This window comes from Leptopilina heterotoma, unplaced genomic scaffold (assembly GCF_015476425.1).
Source record: "Leptopilina heterotoma isolate Lh14 unplaced genomic scaffold, ASM1547642v1 Lhet_123, whole genome shotgun sequence".
NCBI lineage: Eukaryota > Metazoa > Arthropoda > Insecta > Hymenoptera > Figitidae > Leptopilina > Leptopilina heterotoma.
Window position 1 is genome coordinate 1550897 of NW_025110842.1, and position 20119 is coordinate 1571015.

The following is a 20119-nucleotide window of genomic DNA, read 5'->3' on the forward strand; positions in this document are numbered from 1 at the left end:
TTGTATACCCTCTATACCTATAGTTACAATACAGTTCAATTTTCAATTCAGTTTTCATTGAAACTTCGCCAAGTGTTGAAGTGCTTTAACATTTTCCATTTCTCTTGTGAGAAAAAGCTTCAGTAAAAAAAAGCAAATAAAAAGTGGGAAAAAATGGTTCTCCAAATTAAAGATGCAGTAAGTTAGAAAAAATTGAATTTATCTAATTTTTCAATTTTTAATTTTCCGATTACGTGAATTTTCTTACCTGCATACATACATATATATATATATATAGAGAGAGAATAGAAAGAGAAAGAGAGAGAGAGAGAGATTGAAGCTAAAGAATACTGTACAACCATGCTGCTTAACCTTGAAAGGAATATAAGCCTGATGCATGTAAGCGGTATGCGGCATCGTGGCATACGTTCCGGTTAAATAAATTCCATGAATATTAATTATCTTCGATTCTTATTTCTCTCTTTTTTATTTCGAAATTTTTTTTTAATTTCATTTTATAGTTAGCTTTGCCCTTGGGAATTGGTGTAAAATTTCGAAAAAGAACGCAATAATATTGTGTATGGTATGGTATGGCCTCTGGCCTCATTTTACACCTGTAATTTTATTGATGATTTTTAGTCCCTGTCAGATTTGTGAATAGATTACTAACACGCGATATGCTATTTAATTCAAATCGTCCGTTTTTAATAGGCCATTCTTTTAAAAGTTATTTACACATTAAAAAAAATAATAAATACAAAAAAAATGCAGTTAACCTAAATTTCGATCCGAAATCTATACTTTTGGCGGGAAAATTTAAACGAACGGTTAGAAATCTTTTTTTAACATATAACCGTTATTTAATTAAATCATAATTTAATAGTTTGGAATTTATGTAAATTTTTTTAAACTATAACAATATGTAAATTATTATTATTAATGAAAGTTATAAATTATTATTAAAAAATTAATAAAAAAAAACTCTCAAATAGTAAATAATTCTAAATAAAAAAAATATTCCCCTTTAAAGAAACAAAAGTAATGTTCAATACGTTTCTTATAAAAAAAATTCTTCCAAATAAAATTGAAGATAAGACGACAGATTTTATTCTAAAAATGGAACGATAAGAATAAGAAAAATGTTTTTTATCTTATTGGTATTTTTTTTTCGTAATACTCAAGTTCCCCCCTCCCTCCCACTTTTCAATGATAAATTAATAAATTAATTAGTGAAAATTTCTTCAAAAAAAAAAAAAAATCAGAAAACGAAAAAATTTTAAAGAATTAAAATTCAGGATCAATTGAAAAATAAATTTAAACGAATTAAATTCTAAAATGAATTTTAAAAAATTTTAAAGAAATTAAAAAAAAATTTTTTAATTAAAAAAAAATTTTAAATTGAAAAAAAAAATTTTTTTAAATGACAAAAAATTTAATTATTAAAAATTAAAAGAAAAATTCAGAAAATGAAAAAAATTTAAACGAATTAGATCGCAGGATCAATTAAACAGAAGAACTTTAATTTTTTCATTTAAAAAAAAAAATTCTTTTAATTGCTAATTTCTTGAAAATTGAAACAATTAATTCGCAGAGAGAATGAAGAAATTTTTAAAGTGATAATTAAATTTCAGGATCACTTGAAAGGCCAACTCACTGAAGCTGGTAATAAACTTGTGGTAATTGATTTTTTTGCAACATGGTGTGGACCTTGTAAATCGATATCTCCGAAAATAGAGGAATTTTCCCAGGAATACACTGACGTTGTTTTTGTCAAGGTCGACGTCGACGAGTGCGAGGAAGTTGCCTCTGAATATGACATAACCAGCATGCCAACGTTTATCTTTATTAAAAATGGCGAAAAGGTGATTATATTTCATTAGGAAAAAAAAAAAATTTTTTTTTTATTAAAGTCAGTTACTTTTTGGACAACTTGTATATTTTTTGTTTTGTTTTTATTTTTCAAATATAACGGGTGTTCGAAAAGTATGAAAAAAAACTGTAGAATTAATTATTGATAAATAATAATTGATTATTACATTATTTTATTAACTTTTGTTTATTTATTTATTTAATTCTTTACTTTTTGAACACCCCGTATATATAAATATATAGAAAGGGAGAAAAGAGAAGTTATTAATAAAATGATAAAAAAAAATTAAAAAATTTAAAATTTTAAATATTAAAATAGGTAGCTATTAAAATGATAATAATATTTAGGGAAAAAACCATTAAAATAATAAATATTTTGACAAAAAAAAATCTTCAAAATCATAAACATAAAAAAAGACATTAAAATAATAAATATTTTAACCAAAAAAAAAAAAAAAAAAACTAATAAATATTTAGAATAAATAAATTTATTTATTATTCAATAAATATTTAAATATAGAAACAAATTTTTCAGAAAAAAAGTATTAAAATAATAAATTTTACAATTTTTTTTAACATTAAAAAAAATTTTACAATGAAAAAATTAAGGATTTATTTTACTCAAAATTACGTCTGACCTAAAATAATAAATATTTATTAAAATAAATACTGAAATAATAATTATTTATTAAAATAAAGATTAAAATAATAAATATTTATTAGATGAAAAATTATTAAAATAAACGTTAAAATAGTAAATATATATTCAAATAAATATATTATAATAATAAATATTTGTTATTACATTAAAGGAAATTAAAATAAACATTATTCGGCTATTATTCAGAAAGTAAAAAAAATAATAAAGAATTATTCATATATTAAATGAAAAGAATGAAAATAAAAATATTAAAAATTTAGGGACTAAAAATAAATTAATTTTGGTAATAAAAAAAATTAAATTGTTAAAACAATTAAATAAAAAAAAGGTTAAAACAATTAAATAAAAAAACAATTATTAAAAAATAAAATTAAAAAAATTGTTAAAAAAATAAAATAACAAAAAATTGTTTAAAAAAAAATCAAAAAAATTGTTAAAGAAAATAAAATAAAAAAAATCTTAAAAAAAATTAAATTAAGGGCATTTGAACCATGATGACGTCACAGATTTAAAACTAATGCTTTGCACAAACTGTGACGTCATCAAGGTTCAAATCCCCTTAAAAAAGCTTTTACTATAAAATTGTTAAAGAACAAAAAAAATATTTATTAAGTTCAGTAAAAACGAAAAAATTAATCTTCTTTTTTTTTTAAATTTCAGTTGGAAACCGTCGTTGGCGCGAATGCGGAAAAAATTAAGAACACAATTTTAAAACATCGAGCATAAAATGAAGAAAAATTATTGCCCACTTTTTTCTAGGTTTCTGTTAATATTTTTGTTATAAAAAGAGATTTTTTCCAAAAAAAAAAAATTTTTTTTTAAAAAACAAGAAGAAATTTGTTACGTAAAGTTAGAATTTTGAAAAAAAGAAACGACTTTGTCCTTTTTTTATTACTTAATGCAATTTTTTGCCTTTTTAATGTGAGCATTTACAGCAAACTGCCTTTTCATCGACAAAAAAAAAACAATAACAATAAAAATTTCCACTTTTCGTTAGATAAATAAATAAATAAATAAATAAATAATATATGTGTGTAATTAGCGAAATTGTCCGTTTGCTTCGACGCCAATTTAAATAACTATTTACAATATTGCATATAAATAAATGAAAAATAAATAAATATAAATGTTACAGTTTTTGGCCTCGATAAACGAATTTGACTTTTTATTTATTTCCTCCTCTCCTTCAATTTTTTTTTAAATTTCTTTTTTTTCTTTTAGAAATTTAGGAAATTTTAATTAAAATTTTTAATTCAATTTACAGGGTGTCTAGCGAACCGGGAATCCGGGAAAAACCGGGAAAACCCCGGGAATTTTTTTTTCCCGGGAAAAACCGGGAAACCCCCGGGAATTTTCTTTTAAATCCGGGAATTTTTTTATGAAGTACTTTATTATGTTGTTGGAAAAAATAGTTACATTTTTTCAACGCTTAACTTAATTTTTTTTCAATTTCGAATTGTATATTGATTCTCTTCGTATATTAGACAATGTTTTATTATTGTCCAATTAAGACCTAACTTATATGGGAAATGATTTTCGATGTGACAATCCAGTGGGCAAAAAACCATCATTGTTTTAAAAACGTTCCAAAAATGTTTTTAGAACGTTTCATGTCTGCCAAATAATGTTCCAAAAACGTTCCATTGCTTTTAAAACGTTTTAGAAACATATAACGTTATTGGGACGTTATTTGGCAGACATGAAACGTTCTAAAAACATTTTTGGAACGTTTTTAAAACAATGATGGTTTTTTGCCCACTGGGAAGCTTGTGCCAAATTTTTACAGTGATGCGACACCTGTTTTTGATTTTAAACATGAAATTACCGTCAAGTAAATCACAATACAATTCTTATTATAAGTTTTACAAATATTACGATTAAATTTACTGTAAAATTTTAGTTTTCAATTATCCGGGAAAATTATTTACATACCGGGAAAAAACCGGGAAAACCCCGGGAATTTTATATTTCTAAATTACTAGACACCCTGAATTTAATTTGACTTTTTATTCATTTTCTCCTCTCCTTCATTTTTTTTTTTTATAAATTTCTTTCACTTTTAGAAATTAAGGATATTTAATTAAAATTTTTAATTAATTAATTAATTAATTTTTAATTCAATTTAATTCAAATTTTTATTTATTTTCTCCTCTCCTTCAATTTTTTTTATAAATTTATTTAATTTTTAGAAATTAAGGAAATTTAAAATTTTAAAATTTTTAATTCAATTTAATTCGACTGTTTATTTATTTTCTCCTCTCCTTCAATTTTTTTTTATAAATTCATTTCATTTTTAGAAATTAAAGAAATTTTATTTAAAATTTTTAATTCAATAATTTAATTCGACTTTTTATTTCCTTCCCTCATTTTTTTAAACTTAATTTTCTTTTTTTATTTCTGAAAATTAGAATTTCAATTCAATTTGAATTTTTATGTAGATAAAAATTCAAAAAAAGTAGAAGGGGATAACCCCCCCTACTTTTTTTTGTTGATTAATTTATTTTCTTCATTCGCATTTTTAGAACTTAACGAAATTTTATTTAACAACTAATTTAACTATTTACAAGAAAATAAAAAATTACATTTTATAATTTTTTTTGTTATCTTTACAAGTTTCTCCTTTTTTTAATATTTTGTAAAAAGAAAAAAAAGGAGTATAAAAGAAAAATTTTATAAAAAATATTTTTTTGTTGAAGGAAATTATTATTTTTTTTTCTAAACTTTACCAAACGGCATTTGTTTCCTGTGTCTCGAGAATTTTTCCCACGTCGACCATTAATGACATTAATCCAGTTCCAATTCGACAAGGTTGTCCCAACATTAAACGACTCGACGGCGAATTCAAATCGTCGGATTTTCCTGTAGAGAAAAAAAAATTGTTTCTATTATTATTTTTTTTCTATATTTTAAGACGAATAAGGCATTTTTTTCGCAAAAAGAATTTTATTAAAAATAGTATTTTTCGCAAACAGTACTTTTTAGGAAAAAAGTATTTGATCAAAAACAGTATTTTTTTAAAAACTACTTTTTATAAAAAAAAGTATTTTTCAAAAACTACTTTTGAAAAAAGTATTTTTTTCGAAAACTACTTTTTTAAAAAAATATTGTTTCGAGAAATACTTTTTAAGAGAAGTATTTTTTTGAAAATTGAATTTTTCGAAAACAGTACTTTTTAGGAAAAAGTATTTTATCAAAAATATTTTTTCACAAACTACTTTTTAAGAAAAAGTATTTTAAAGATGAAGTATTTTTTTTGGAAATTAATAATTTTTTAAAACTATTTTCTTGGAAAAATAATTTTTTTGATAACTATTTTTTAGGAAAAAATACTTTTTTCTCAACAGGAATTTTCGATAAAATATTATTTTCAAAGAAATAATGTTTTTAATCAAATTATTTCGATAATATTTGCTTTTCTAAAAAGTACAGTTTCCGGAAAATACTTTGTTCTAAAAAGTACTGTTTTCGAAAAATACTATTTCCTTAAAATACTAAATCTACTTTTTAGATAAAAGTATTTTAACGATAAAGTATTTATTTCAAAAATTAGAATTATTTGAAAACTCAATTTTCTAGGAAGACTACTTTTTTGGAAAAAGTATTTTGTCGAAAAAATTTTTCCGATAACAGTATTTTCTAGGAAAATACTTTTTTCGAAAACAGTACTTTTTAGAAAAAAAGTATTTTATCAAAAATATTTTTTCACAAACTACTCTTTAAAAAAAGCATTTTTTTGAAAATCAGTATTTTTTAAAAACTATTTTCTAGGAATAATATTTTGTTTGAGAACTACTTCTTAGAAAAAAATACTTTTTTTTGAAAACTACTTTTTAGGAAAAAATCCTTTTTTCTAAACATGAATTTCACAATAAAATACTATTTTTAAAGAAATACTGTTTTTCGATAAAATATCTTCGATAAAATATTTTTTTCTAAAAAGTACAGTTTCCGGAAAATACTTTATTCTAAAAAGTATTGTTTTCGAAAAATTCTATTTCTTTAAAATACTTTTTTTTTAAAAAGTAGTTTTCGAAAAAAATAAGCTTTTTGATCTTATATTTTCGATAAAATTTTTTTAGGACAAAGTATTTTATCGAAAACTACTTTTTAAAAAAAAAGTATTTTTGAAGGAAAAAGTATTTTTCAAAGACTGAATTTTCTAAGAAAAAATCAATTTCGAAAACAGTACTTTTTAGAAGAAAGTATTTATCGAAAATCGTACTTTTTAGGATAAAGTATTTTTTCGGAGACTGTACTTTTTAGAAAAAAGTATAGGTATTTTATCGTAAATATCTGATGGAAAAGAATATTTTTTTCAAAGTAGTATTTTTTCGAAAATTACTTTTTTAAAGTAGTATTTTTTTGAAAATTACTTTTTAAAAAAGTATTTTAAGACAAACGTAGTTTTTTGAAAATTGTATTTTTCGAAATCAGTACTTTTTATGAAAAAATATTTTATGGAAAATATTTTTTCTTTAAAAAGTATTTTTCCAGAAATAGTTTTTACTGTTAAAAAAGTATTTTTTGTGGTAGTAATTCTTTTTTTTTTTTTAAATTGATAATTTGTAGAAGAAAGAAACCTTGAAGAGTGGCATTTTTGAGGAATTGCAGAGAGCTCTCAAACGTCATTTGTTGAAGTGGCGACGCAGAGAATTCCATTCCCTTGCGACTCATCGGCTGGAAATATCCATCGAACGTCATGTAATCAGCGATTAATGACAAATGTCGTAAATCAACGGTTATTCCGTACATTTTAAAGACGTCTTTCACCTCCTTCACTATAACGCGATTCGCCGCCTCAATTCCATACGTTTGTGATATTCCATAAATATCGTTTGAATAGAGTTTGTCCAATTGAAGAATTTCCGCGTACTTGAACATTTCCTATTTGAAAAAAAAGGACATTAGAAAAAGAATTCTTCTTCCTTTTTCATCAATAAATAAATATAAAAAAAACGAATAAATAAAATAAATTAATAAAAAAAAAATTATAATTGCAAAGAATTAAATAAATAATTAGTTACTGGAATTCTTTTTTTTAATTTTAAATCGGAAATTATTTTTAAACTAGCCAAACTATCCGCGCGCAAGCGCGCGGAAATGTTGTATGGGGCTGCTTGTTTTAAACAATTTAAAAAATTTTAAAGAAATAATTATTATAACCTAACAAAGAGATTTAACTAACTAAAATTCAAATAATTTCACTCAATGGTCTCAATTTAAATAGAATTTACATTACTAGACTTAAACTATGGCTAGAACAATTACAATTAGTATCTGGGTCATCTTTTGCATTGCTTATTTTATAAAGCCATTTTAAATTAAATACTTTTTAAAGAAATAATAATTATTACACACTGAAAAAAGTTTTACTTGAAATAGCGATAAGTTTCTCTAGAATAACGAAAGTATTAATTGAAGCACTGAAAAATTTCGCTACTAAAGTGAAATCTGTAGTTCATCCAGCTAAATATTTTTTGCCGTGCATAACGAAAAAAGAATTAAATTAACATCAGATTTTCTACATTAAAAAAAAACGAATTCAAATAGAAATTAATCATTTTACAACTTAACCAAATTCACCCCAAAAATCACTGAATTCGATAATTTAGAAGAAAGTCAGACAAAAGCAGGGTTCCTACAGAATCTGGAAATCATGGAAATGGTATGGAATTTTTAAAAGGCTTCTGGAAATCAGGGAAATCATGGAAAAGGCCTGTAATTTTTAAAAAATTCTAAATTTTTTCAGTTTTCCATTTTTTCTCTTGAATAAAAATTCAAATAATAATAAAGCTAAATGGTATAAAAGAGAAAAAAAATGTTGAATTTTAAGAAATTCAATTTTTCGGATTTTTGATAATTTTTAATAATTTTTTATTTTTTTCCAAAGAGTCGAGACAATTTAATAAGTAAAGTATTTTCCAAAAGCACAAAAATAATGAAGCTAAATCCCATAAAAGAGAGGAAAAAATGTTGAATTTTAAGAAAATCGGATTTTTGAATTTTTTCGAATTTTTGATAATTTTAGATTTTTTACCAAAGAGTCGAGACAATTTAATAAGTAAAGTATTTTCCAAAAGCACAAAAATAATGAAGCTAAATCCCATAAAAGAGAAGAAAAAATGTTGAATTTTAAGAAAATCGGATTTTTGAAATTTTTCGAATTTTTGATAATTTAAGATTTTTTACCAAAGATTCGAGACAATTTAATAAGTAAAGTATTTTCCAAAAGCACAAAAATAACGAAGCTTAATCCCAGAAAAGAGAAGAAAAAATGTTGAATTTTAAGAAAATCGGATTTTTGGAATTTTTCGAATTTTTGATAATTTTAGATTTTTTACCAAAGAGTCGAGACAATTTAATAAGTAAAGTATTTTCCAAAAGCACAAAAATAATGAAGCTAAATCCCATAAAAGAGAAGAAAAAATGTTGAATTTTAAGAAAATCGGATTTTTGAATTTTTTCGAATTTTTGATAATTTTAGATTTTTTACCAAAGAGTCGAGACAATTTAATAAGTAAAGTATTTTCCAAGAGCCCAAAAATAATAAAGCTAAATCTCATAAAAGAAAGGAAAAAATGTTGAATTTTAAGAAATTCGGTTTTTTGAATTTTTACGAATTTTTGATAATTTCAGATTTTTTACCAAAGAGTCGAGACAATTTAATAAGTAAAGTATTTTCCAAAAGCACAAAAATAATGAAGCTAAATCCCATAAAAGAGAGGAAAGAATGTTAAATTTTAAGAAATTCGGATTTTTGAATTTTTGATAATTTTCGATAATTTTAGATTTTTTACCAAAGAGTCGAGACAATTTAATAAGTAAAGTATTTTCCAAAAGCACAAAAATAATGAAGCTAAATCCCATAAAAGAGAAGAAAAACTGTTGAATTTTAAGAAAATCGGATTTTTGAATTTTTTCGAATTTTTGATAATTTTAGATTTTTTACCAAAGAGTCGAGACAATTTAATAAGTAAAGTATTTTCCACATTAAAAAGTTTGACATTAAAAAATATATAAAAAATGCCAATACTTAACCCACAAAATTTAATTTTCAAAACAAACAAATGAATGCAGATAATTTGCTAACGGAAAGGAAACTTACGATTATTATAATGTATTTTAATTTTTAAATTAATAAATTCCAACTATTTATCAACTTCAGTTGATATTTAAAAATGCAAAATCAGTAAATAATTATTAATAGCAATTAAAAAAAGTGTGCTTACAATGACATTAATTCCATCCGTTTTGAGAATCATTTCACCCTCAGAATTTTGAAAAGTGAAAGCTCGTTTAATATTCGGCGTCTCCCACAAAATCACTTTACTCGCTGCAATTTTCAAAATCGACTGCAAGTCCAGTTTGTACATTTTTAGAGGAAGCTGCAAAAGAAAATTGTTTTTTAAAACCGTAATAAATATTTTAGTTATTTATTTACTATATTTTTTGTTTTCATTTTCGAGTAATTTTTCATGGGTTTTTAAAGAAATTTTAAAGAATTCTTTGTTATTCTGAAATACCTATTTTTTAAAAGATTGTTTTCAATTTCAAAGAATTCTTTTCTGTTTTTGAAATATTTTTTTTATTGTTCCTTCCTTTTTAAAGAGTTTTTCATTTTTACAAGAATTAATTAAATTTTTTTGAAAATAATTGAATTCCATCGAAAAAGAGTTATTATGAAAAGCAATTGAATTATTTCGTTAAATTTTATGAATTATATTTCAGAGAAGAATTTTATTATTTATTTTTATAATTGAATTCTTTCGAAGAATTATTTATGTAAATAAATTGAATTCTTGGGAAGAATTTTATTAAAATCTTAAAGAATAATTGAATTATTTGAAAAAAATTCAATTAAAATTTTAGTATTTAAAATTAATGATTTCTTTCGAACAATTTTATTAAAATATTTGAAAATAATTGAATTTCTGTGAAAAATTTTTGTTATTTTTGAAAATAATTGAATTTACCATGTGAGGAATTTCTTTTTTTTTTTTGTTTATAAAAATAGTTTAATTTTTGTAAAAAATTTTTAAATATAATTGAATTTTTAAAGGAATTTATTTATTTGAAACTTTCAAAAGAATTTTCTTTTCTTTACGTATATAATTGAATTCTTGCCAAGAATATTAATAAATTTTTTTTTTTTTAAATTCTTGACTTTTTGCGACGAATTTTATTATTTATAAAATTAAGAGAATTCATGGGAACAATTTTTATGGTTTATAAAAAGTAATTGAATTTTTGACAAGTATTTTATCAAAATTGTAGAAAATAATTGAATTCTTGTGGCGAATTTTCTGATTGCTGAAAATAAATATTGAATTCTTGAGAAGAAATTAATTTATTAAGTAAATAATTGAATTTTTGTAAAAAAAATTTCTTTTATCTAAATAATTGAATTCTTATGTCAAATTTAAGTTTTTAAGAAAATAATTGAATTTTTGTAGAGAATTTTCTCAAAATTGAAGAAAATAATTGAATTCTTGTGACAAAATTTTTTTTTATGAAAATAATTGAATTCTTGCTTAGAATTTTATCAGAAATGTTTTTAAATAATTGAATTTCAAAGAAGAAATTTATTACTTTTAAAAATAATTGAATTCTTGTAAAGAAATTTATTATTTTTACGAAAATAATTGAATTTTTTGAGAACAATTTCTTTTGAAAATAATTGAATTCTTGCTTAGAATTTTATGAAAATTCTTTAAAATAATTGAATTTTCATGAAGAAATTTGATACTTTTAAAAATAATTGAATTCTCGTGATGAATATTGTTATTTATGAAAATAATTGAATTTTGCAAAGAATTTTATTAAAATGCCTCAAAAATAATTAAATTTTCAGGAATAATTTTGTTATTTATCTTTAATAATTCAATTGAATTTTTTCAAAAAAAAGGCATTAAAATTGTATTTAAAATTATTTTTTCGAACAATTTTATTAAAAATATTTGAAAATAATTTAATTCCTGTGAAAAATTCTAATATTTTTGTAAATAATTGAATTATTGCGAAAATTTTATTAAAATGTTTAAAAGGAATTGAATTTCAGTGAAAATTTCACTTTATTTGTGAAAATAATTGAATTTTTTGATTAATTAATTTAAAATAGTATTAAAAATAATTGAAATTCTTCGATGAGTTTTATTATTTAGGAAAATAATTGAATTCTTGCTTAGAATTTTAAATTTTTTTAAATAATTGAATTTCCATGAAAAATGTTATTATTATTGAAAGTTATTTGTAGTATTGTGAAGAATTGTATAAAAATTTTGTTAAATAATTGATTTTTTTGTAAATGCTATACTAAATTAATTGAATTTGTGTGGAAATTTTATTATTTATGAAAATAATTGAATTTTGGATGAATTTTATCAATTTTGTTTTAAATAATTAAATTTTTGTAAAAAAAAAAAAATTTCCTTTATCTAAATAATTGAATTCTTGTGTCAAATTTTAGTTTTTAAAAAAATTAATTGAATTTTTGTAGAGAATTTTCTTAAAAATTGAAGAAAATAATTGAATTCTTGTGACAAAATTTTTTTTTTTTTATGAAAATAATTGAATTCTTGCTTAGAATTTTATCAAAAATGTTTTTAAATAATTGAATTTCGTAGAAGAAATTTATTACTTTTAAAAATAATTGAATTTTTCTGATGAATATTGTTATTTATGGAAATAATTAAATTTACGGTAAGTAAATTTTATTTAATATAGAATTTTATTTTATTCTATTTCATTAGGTCCTAAAAACATAGAAATTATTCTATTTTATTAAAATAGAATTTTATTTAAATGCCTCAAAATAATTGAATTTTCGGGAATTTTCTTACAAAGAATTTTAGTTATTTATAAAATAATAAAAAAAATTTAAATAAAAAGATTTAAATTCTTGTGAACTTTTTAGTAATTTAAAAAGTAAATTGAATTTCTCTTTGAAAATTCCTAAAAAATTGGAAACTTACCGTAAAAGTCAACGTGCACCATTCCTCTTTAATTTCATCATATTCATAACTTATCGCATTCGGATAAGCATTCACAACTTTCAATTTCCTATGAGACTGATCTCCAGAATTCATTCCTTCTTCATCACGATCGTCATCGTCGTCATCATCATTACCATCATTATCACCATCTTTACCATCCTTACCATCTTTACCATTCTTTTGCTTTAAACTCTCATTAAAATTCCCCTCAGTCTCCTCATTCTCCTCCTGCTCCTCCTCATCCGGATCATCATACTCCTGATTCTCCCGATGTCTCGCCACCGATCTCGCCGCCGTCGCATCAGCCTCATCAATCTCCTCCTCATCCGAAGACTCATGCATCTCCCCCTCGTCATTATTCCCCTTTCTCCTCTTCCTCCCACCATCATTATTCTCCTCCCCTTCCTCCTCGTTATCAAGTCGATAATTTTCCCTACTGTCCCTATTTTTCACCTCCTCCACATAGAAAGAAATGCCACCAATTTTCCCCGCTTTTTTTATCTCCCTAAACATTTCCTTGAAGAATTTCTCCTCCGTCTTCTTCACTATTTCCCTTGGTGTTGTAAAATATTCCTGACGATAGTATTTTTTCGGTAGGAAATTCAAGCGAATTTTGTAAATTAATTGACGGGGTTCGTAGGAAATGTGACCGTCGACGTCAATTGTCTCGAGGACGTTGGCCAGGGAGCATTTCGTCAATTTTCTCCGCACCTCGTCGACTTTTCGCATTAGACGGGGAATTTCCTTGCGAAAGGGAATTTCCATGCTGGGAGTTTTTATATTCTTCGAAGCCATCATGAGAATTTCTCGAAGCCGGGGAATTCCGAGTGTCACGTTCATTTCGCCACGGCCGGCAAAATGGAAAGTGTTCAGTGTCATTTGCGTCGATGGTTCGCCGATTGATTGCGCCGCGAGGAGTCCAACTGGTTCGCCAGGTTGACAGAGGGAATTCATCACCTTCACGTTTATTAAATCTCTTAATTCACTCTTTTCCGCCTCTTCGTCCCTTTTTTTCTCTTCGTTTCTTTTTTTATTCTCCTCGTCTCTCTTTTTTCCCTCGTCACCTTTTTTTCTATTTCCCTTTTTTTCCGAATCGATTTCTCCCCCTTCGTCACTTTCCTCTTTTCCCTTTTTTTCCTCTTCGTAATTTTCCTTTTTTCCCTCCTCGTAATTTTTCCCTTTGCTGCCCGAATTTCTTTTTTCCCTTTCATTCAAATAATTCTCCACAACTTTCTCCATTTTTTCGGTCAAAACGCCAAATTCCAAATCCTGACGATAACGACCAATTAGCGGATCGGGACATTTACGAGACTTTTCGGAGAAATTTTCCTTCACCTCGTCACTGGATCGAATCCATTTTCTCATGAGCGAGAGCGACGCCTTCGTTCGTCCACTACTTGGATCGATTTGATTTCGTTTTGAACTTGTTTCGTTTAAATTCTCAGCGGAGAATTCGGTGAATGCACTTGTTCGACGCTTCGAATGAGAAGAAGAAGAAGAAGAAGCATTTTTTAATTGCCATTTTTTCAACTTTTTGTCGTATTTCTGAATTTTACGATCGGCTGACGATTTGAGATGATCTAGAAGTTGTTGATCGATTATCGCCGCTTTATTCTCGTGGAGGAATGTTAAATTTTCAACGTTAAGGAAACGTGAACTTGCAATGTCGAGACCATCCTCGCCGTAGTAGATTTGTATTAAACTACCGTCCGAGTCTCTTACCTGTGGAAAAAAAATAATTAATTAAAATGTTAATTACTAAAGAATTTTATTAAAAATTTATTTGACAAAAATTAAGGTCCTGAAAACATTCTAAGTTATTAAAAATGTTCAAAATAATTGAATTCTTTAGAGAAATTTAATTAGAAATATAAATTAAATAAATATAATTGAATTCTTTAGAGAAATTCAATTAGAATTGTAGAGAAAATAATTTAATTCTAGACAAGAATTTTATTATTTATGAAAATAATTGAATTCCTAGCGATGATTTTTAATATTTTATTAATTTATAAAAATAATTGAGATTCTAGCGATAAATTTTATAAGAAAAATAATTATTTTTCCTATAAATTTCTTGGCTAGAAATTCAATTATTTTTATAAATAATAAAAATTCTTATCAAAATTTCAATTATTTCTACGTAAATAATTAAATATTTCGGAGAAATTCAATTATTTAAAGAAAATTACAAAAATTTTTACGAAATACTTCAATTCCTTTTCATAATTTAACATTTTTCAAAAAAAAAAAAATTCTACTTTTTTAACAAAAGTAAAATTTTATTACTTTTTTTTTTAAATAATTGAAAATATAATAAAATTCTTGTCAAGAATCCAATTATTTCCATAAAGAATTAAATGTTTCGCAGGAATTCAATATTATTTAAAGAATTATTAATAAAATTATTCGATTCAATAATTAATTTTCAAAATAACATTTTTCGTAGAAAATTCAATTATTTTTCTTTTAAATATGAAAATTCTTCACAAGAAGTCAATTATTTTTCTTAAAAATATTAACATTCATTGCTAGGAATTCAATTATCAATATTTATGTAACAAAAATAATTGAATTCTTGACAAGATTATTATTACTTATGAAAATAATTGAATTCCTAGCGATGAATTCTAATATTTATAAGAAAAATAATTGAATTTTTGCAAAGAATTTTACTATTTATAAACATAATTGAATTGTTTCCATGAATTTATTAAATTTTTAGAAAATAATTCAATTCTTTCGAAAAATTTGATTATTTATGAAAATAATTGAATTTCTATTAGCGAAAAATATTGATATTTAAAAAATAATTGAATAATTCTTGACAAGAATATTAAAAAAAAAAAATAATTGAATTCATAAGTAGAATTTTTTTATTTATGAAAATAATTGAATTTCTATTAGGTAACAAATTTAATAATTAAAAAATAATTTAAATTTGACACACGAATTTTATTATTTATTATTTACGAAAATAACTGAATTTTCGGAGAAGAATTTTTTTATTTATAAAAATAATTGAATATTTGAGAAGAAATGCATTATTTACGAAAATAATTGAATTTTTGGTGAATAATTCCATTATTTATGAAAATAATTGAATTTCTAGGAAAGAATTTTAATATTTATAAAAATAATTGAATTATTGCCCAGAGGTTCGATGGAATTCAATTATTTTTAAATTTTTAATACAACTTCCAAAAAATTCAATTATTTTCACAAATAATAAAGTTCTTGTCATGAATTCAATTATTTTTCTTTTAAATATGAAAATTCTTCTCAAGAATTCAATTATTTTTCTAATAAATATTAAAATACTTTGCTAGGAATTCAATTATCAATATTTGCATATAGAAGAAAAAAAATTGAATTTTAGCAAAAAAATTTTTGATTATTTTGAAAATAATTGAATTTTTCGAGAAATAATTGAAAAAAACAATAAAATTCTTTAAAATGAAGAAAGTAACAAAACTATTTTGAATTGGAAAATAAATTTAATTCCAAAAAAATTGAATTTAAAAAAACGACTTTATTTTTCTTTGTCTAAAATAATTGAATTCTCAAAATTACTAAAAATAATTGATTTGGAATAGAATTTAATTAATTTTTTAGTTTAAAAATTCTAGAAAATAATGTTAAAAATCTCATAAATAAAATTAACTAAAGGAATTGAAGAAATTGAAAATAATTGAATTTTAAAAAGAAATGAAAATAAAATAGAAAAAATGAGAGTAAAATAAAAAAAAACGAAAAAAGGTAAAAAAGAGTAGAAGAATGTTTATTTTACAAAATAAGTAGATAATGAAACGAAAAATTCTTTAAAATTAAAAAAAAACCATTAAAATACTTAAAAAAGAAGAAAAAATTTTTATAAAATTAACAAAAAATATTAAAAAATACTTGGAAAAAATATGAAAATTCATTAAAATTGAAATAAAATTAAAACAAAACTTGAAAATGACAAAAAAAATGTATTACAACTTTGAAAAAACGATAAAAAATGATTGAAAATTAAAATAATTCTTTAAAACTGAAAATAAATTAAAAACTATTTCAAAATACCAGGAAATAAAAAAAGAATTCTTAAAAAATAAAAAAAATTCATTAAAATTGAAAAAAACCAAAAATAATCAAAAATGAAAAATATTTTTTTAAAATTGAAAAAAAAAATATAAAAATACTTAAAAATAAAAAGAATAATTCCAAAAATAATTCAAAATAGCAAAAAAAATTCTTTAAAACTGACAGAAAAGTAAAACAAAAATTGAAAATGATAAAAAAATTAATTCCAAAAAAACATGAAAATTATAAAAATTCTTCAAAACTGAGAAAAAAAATCAAAACTATTTGAAAATGAAAGAAAAAAAAAGTTGAATATTACTTGAAAAAACTTGAAAATAACAAAAAGTTCATTAAATAGTGAGAAAAATAAAAAAAATTAAAATGGATTAAAAAAATAGAAAAAATGAGAGTAAAATAAAAAAAAATGAAAAAATGAAAAAAGGTAAAAAAGAGTAGAACAATGTTTGTGAGAGGGAAATAAAATCTCACCGTCAAATCATACTGGACCGAAACGCCCTCAAGATGTTTAATAAGACATCGCTGCAAATAACCGGAGCGACTCGTCTTGACCGCAGTATCAATTAAACCCTCTCTTCCTGCCATGCAATGGAAGAAGAATTCCGGTGGTTCAATTCCCGTCATGAAGCGACCATCGATAAAACCACCGGCACGTGGCGTTGGATCGTAAGCTGGAAACGACGGTAAACTCTTGCCGCTTATCATCAACGGCGGTCTCTTGCCCTCCAATTCAATTTGTCCCAAGAGGCACGAAATCTGCATAGTATTCACCGTCGATCCCTTCGCTCCCGATTGCACCATCAATTGAAGATTATTATCAGGAAATTTCTCAATTAATCCCGCCGGCAAGCATGTCTTATTGATGTCATTCGTATAAACATCGAGAGCCGATTTATATTTACGATCAACAATTGCACGGAATTTTTCATTTGTCGCCAATTCCGCTTCCATTTTATTAACAATTTCCTCGCGTTCCGTGTCTTCCGGACATTCGAGAATTGCCTTTTGTATTCCGTCGCCGATCTTGGAAAAAGAAAGAAGAGAAATTTTATTATTTTAATCAATTTATTAAATTAATTTAAAAAATTTTATTATTTTATTATTTTAATCAATTTATTAATTTATATTTATTAAATTAATTTTTAAAAATTTTTTCTTTTCTTTATTCTGCGTTTTTTTCGTACCTTTCTGCACTCGTTCATAATTTCCTTTCGCTTCTTATCGGCCTCGGGAGTCACGAGAATGTCCTTCACTCCCAATGTGAATCCCAATTGCAGGAGGTAAGCTTGAAATAATTTTCCAAAAGCGCTCAACATTTTTGTCGAACAATTTCCCCCGTAGAGCTAAAAATAAAGAAATTATTATCAAATATATAAATAAAAAATTCTATAAAAAATTCCAAATTTTCTAAATAAAATTAAATAAAAATATTATTAAAAAAAATACTTAAAAATAAAATACACACTCTAAAAAAAAGAAATTATAAAAAATACTTGGAAATAAAAAAGGAAATCTTAACAAATAAAAAACGAGGGAAAAAATTTATTAAAATTGAAAAAAAATATAAAAAATAATCAAAAACGAAAAATATTTTCTTAAAATTGTAAAAAAAAATCATTAAAATACTTGAAAATAAAAAGAATAATTTAAAAATAATTAAAAATAACTAAAAAAAATTCTTGTAAACTGAAAGTAAAATAAAACAAAAATTGAACAAAAAATGGAGAAAATTTATAAATTAGAAAAAAAGTTATTAAAACTGAAAGAAATTTAAAAAAAAAGGTTAAAAAGGACAAAAAATATGTTAAAATACTTGAAAATAACAGAAAAATTCTTTAAAATTAAAAGAAAAATAAAATAAAAATTGAAAATAATAAAAAAGAATTCCTTAATGATGAAAAGTTACAAAAAAAACATAAAAATTATAAAAATTCCTAAAAACTGAAAAAATATAAAAATCCTATTTGAAAATGAAAGAAAAGAAGTTAAATATACTTGAAAAAACTTAAAAACAACAAAAAATTCATTAAATTTCTGAAAAATTAAAAGAAAAAAAAATGAAATGGACAAAAAATAGTAAAAAATAATTGAAAAAGAAAATAAAATTTTTTTAACATAAAAGAATAATAAATAAAAGTAGAAAATGAAAATTAATTTTAGAAAATAAAAGTCGAATGTTAACAATTAAAATACTTGAAAAAGGTGAAAAATTTCTAAAAATAATTGAAAATAGCATGAAATTCAATGAAATTAACATAATAAAAATAAAACATAATTTAAAATGATAAAAAAAAATTTATTACAATTGAAAAAATCATTAAAAAAATTCTTGAAAATTAAAAAAATTCTTCAAAACTGAAAATAAACTTAAAAATATTTCCAAAAGAAACAAAATATTTAAAAACAATTGGAAATCAAAAAATCTATAAATTGTGAGAGAATCAAAAAATAGAAAAATAATCGAAATTGAAATTTTTTTTTTAAATTTAAAATATCATTAAAAGTATTTTAAAAAAATATTTCTAAAAATTAAGAAAAACATCTTTAAAAATCTTGAAAATAACAAAGATTTCTTTAAAATAAAAAAAAATAAAAAAAAAATTGTAAACAATGACGTAAAAAGTACATAAAAATGACAAATGAAATTCCTAACAATTTAAGGAAATTTATAAAGAAAAATCTTGTAAAATAACAAAAAATATTTCAAAAAAACTTGAAATGACAAAAAAAAAATGTTTAAAAATGGAAGATAAGTAAAAAATAAACTTGAAAATAACAAAAAAATTTCTAAAAATATTAAAATTCAGGAAAAATACTTGAAAAAAAGAGAAAATATTTAAAAATACTTGCAAACAACAAAAAATTCCTTAAAATTAAAAGAATTTTATAAAAAGGCTTTAAAAAGAAGAATATTTGAAAACAACCAAAAAAATCTTTAAAAAAGGAAGAAAAATGAAAAAAAAAATTGGAAATTGACAAAAAAGCTTGAAAAAGAGACAAAAAATATTTTAAAATACATGAAAAATATAAAAAAAAATTCTTTAAAAATGAAAAAAAAGAAAATAAAAGAACTTGAAAATGATAAAAATATTGCATAAAATTTTTAAATCCAGAAAAATATTTAAAATAAAAAAAAAAGAAAAATTTTTAAATACGTGAATATGAAAAAAAATATTTAAAAATACTTGAAGATATTAAAAAATTCGTTAAAATTTGAAGAAAAATACAGGAAAGTTGAAAATTACAAAAGAATTTCTTAAAATTTAAAGAAATTAAATAAAACTTGAAAAGAACAAAAAATATTCAAAAATACTTGAAAAGAACAGGAAATTTATTAAAATTGAAATTAAATTAAAACAAAATTTGAAAATATGACAAAAAATCCATAAAAATTGAAAATCCATAATCCATAATAAATTATTGAAAAGATTGAAAATTAAAACAATTCTCAAAAACTGAAAATAAATTTTAAAATATTTGAAAATGAAAAAATATTCAAAAATACTTGAATATTTTTATATTCAAATACTTGAAG

The 20119-nt window shown here is 22.4% G+C and overlaps 2 protein-coding genes across 3 annotated transcripts in view; one reads left to right on the forward strand and one right to left on the reverse strand.

Annotated features, from left to right (window-relative positions):
• Positions 1-10: 10 nt before the first annotated feature.
• LOC122512519 (thioredoxin-2) lies at positions 11-3661 on the forward strand. Its single transcript, XM_043628404.1, has 3 exons — positions 11-177; positions 1611-1841; positions 3170-3661. Exons 1-3 carry the CDS (start codon positions 154-156, stop codon positions 3233-3235), a joined length of 321 nt encoding a protein of 106 aa, XP_043484339.1. The 5' UTR covers positions 11-153; the 3' UTR covers positions 3236-3661.
• A 1457-nt stretch (positions 3662-5118) lies between these two features.
• LOC122512529 (DNA-directed RNA polymerase I subunit RPA1) overlaps positions 5119-20119 on the reverse strand; it is a 30809-nt gene continuing 15808 nt past the window's right edge. For both annotated transcript variants that reach the window (XM_043628419.1, XM_043628420.1), the window contains exons 9-14: positions 17769-17927; positions 17056-17607; positions 12481-14223; positions 9739-9894; positions 7090-7393; positions 5119-5368 (exon numbers count right to left, since the gene is read on the reverse strand). In XM_043628419.1, the coding sequence (XP_043484354.1) occupies positions 5232-5368; positions 7090-7393; positions 9739-9894; positions 12481-14223; positions 17056-17607; positions 17769-17927 (3051 nt within the window). In that variant the 3' untranslated portion in view covers positions 5119-5231. The remainder of the gene's footprint in view (positions 5369-7089; positions 7394-9738; positions 9895-12480; positions 14224-17055; positions 17608-17768; positions 17928-20119) is intronic.

Coding starts and splice junctions, on each gene's coding strand:
- LOC122512519 (XM_043628404.1), top strand. CDS start 154: ATGGTTCTCCAAATTAAAGATGCA. Junction 178..1,610: donor TTCTCCAAATTAAAGATGCA/GTAAGTTAGAAA, acceptor ATTAAATTTCAG/GATCACTTGAAAGGCCAACT. Junction 1,842..3,169: donor TTATTAAAAATGGCGAAAAG/GTGATTATATTT, acceptor TTTAAATTTCAG/TTGGAAACCGTCGTTGGCGC.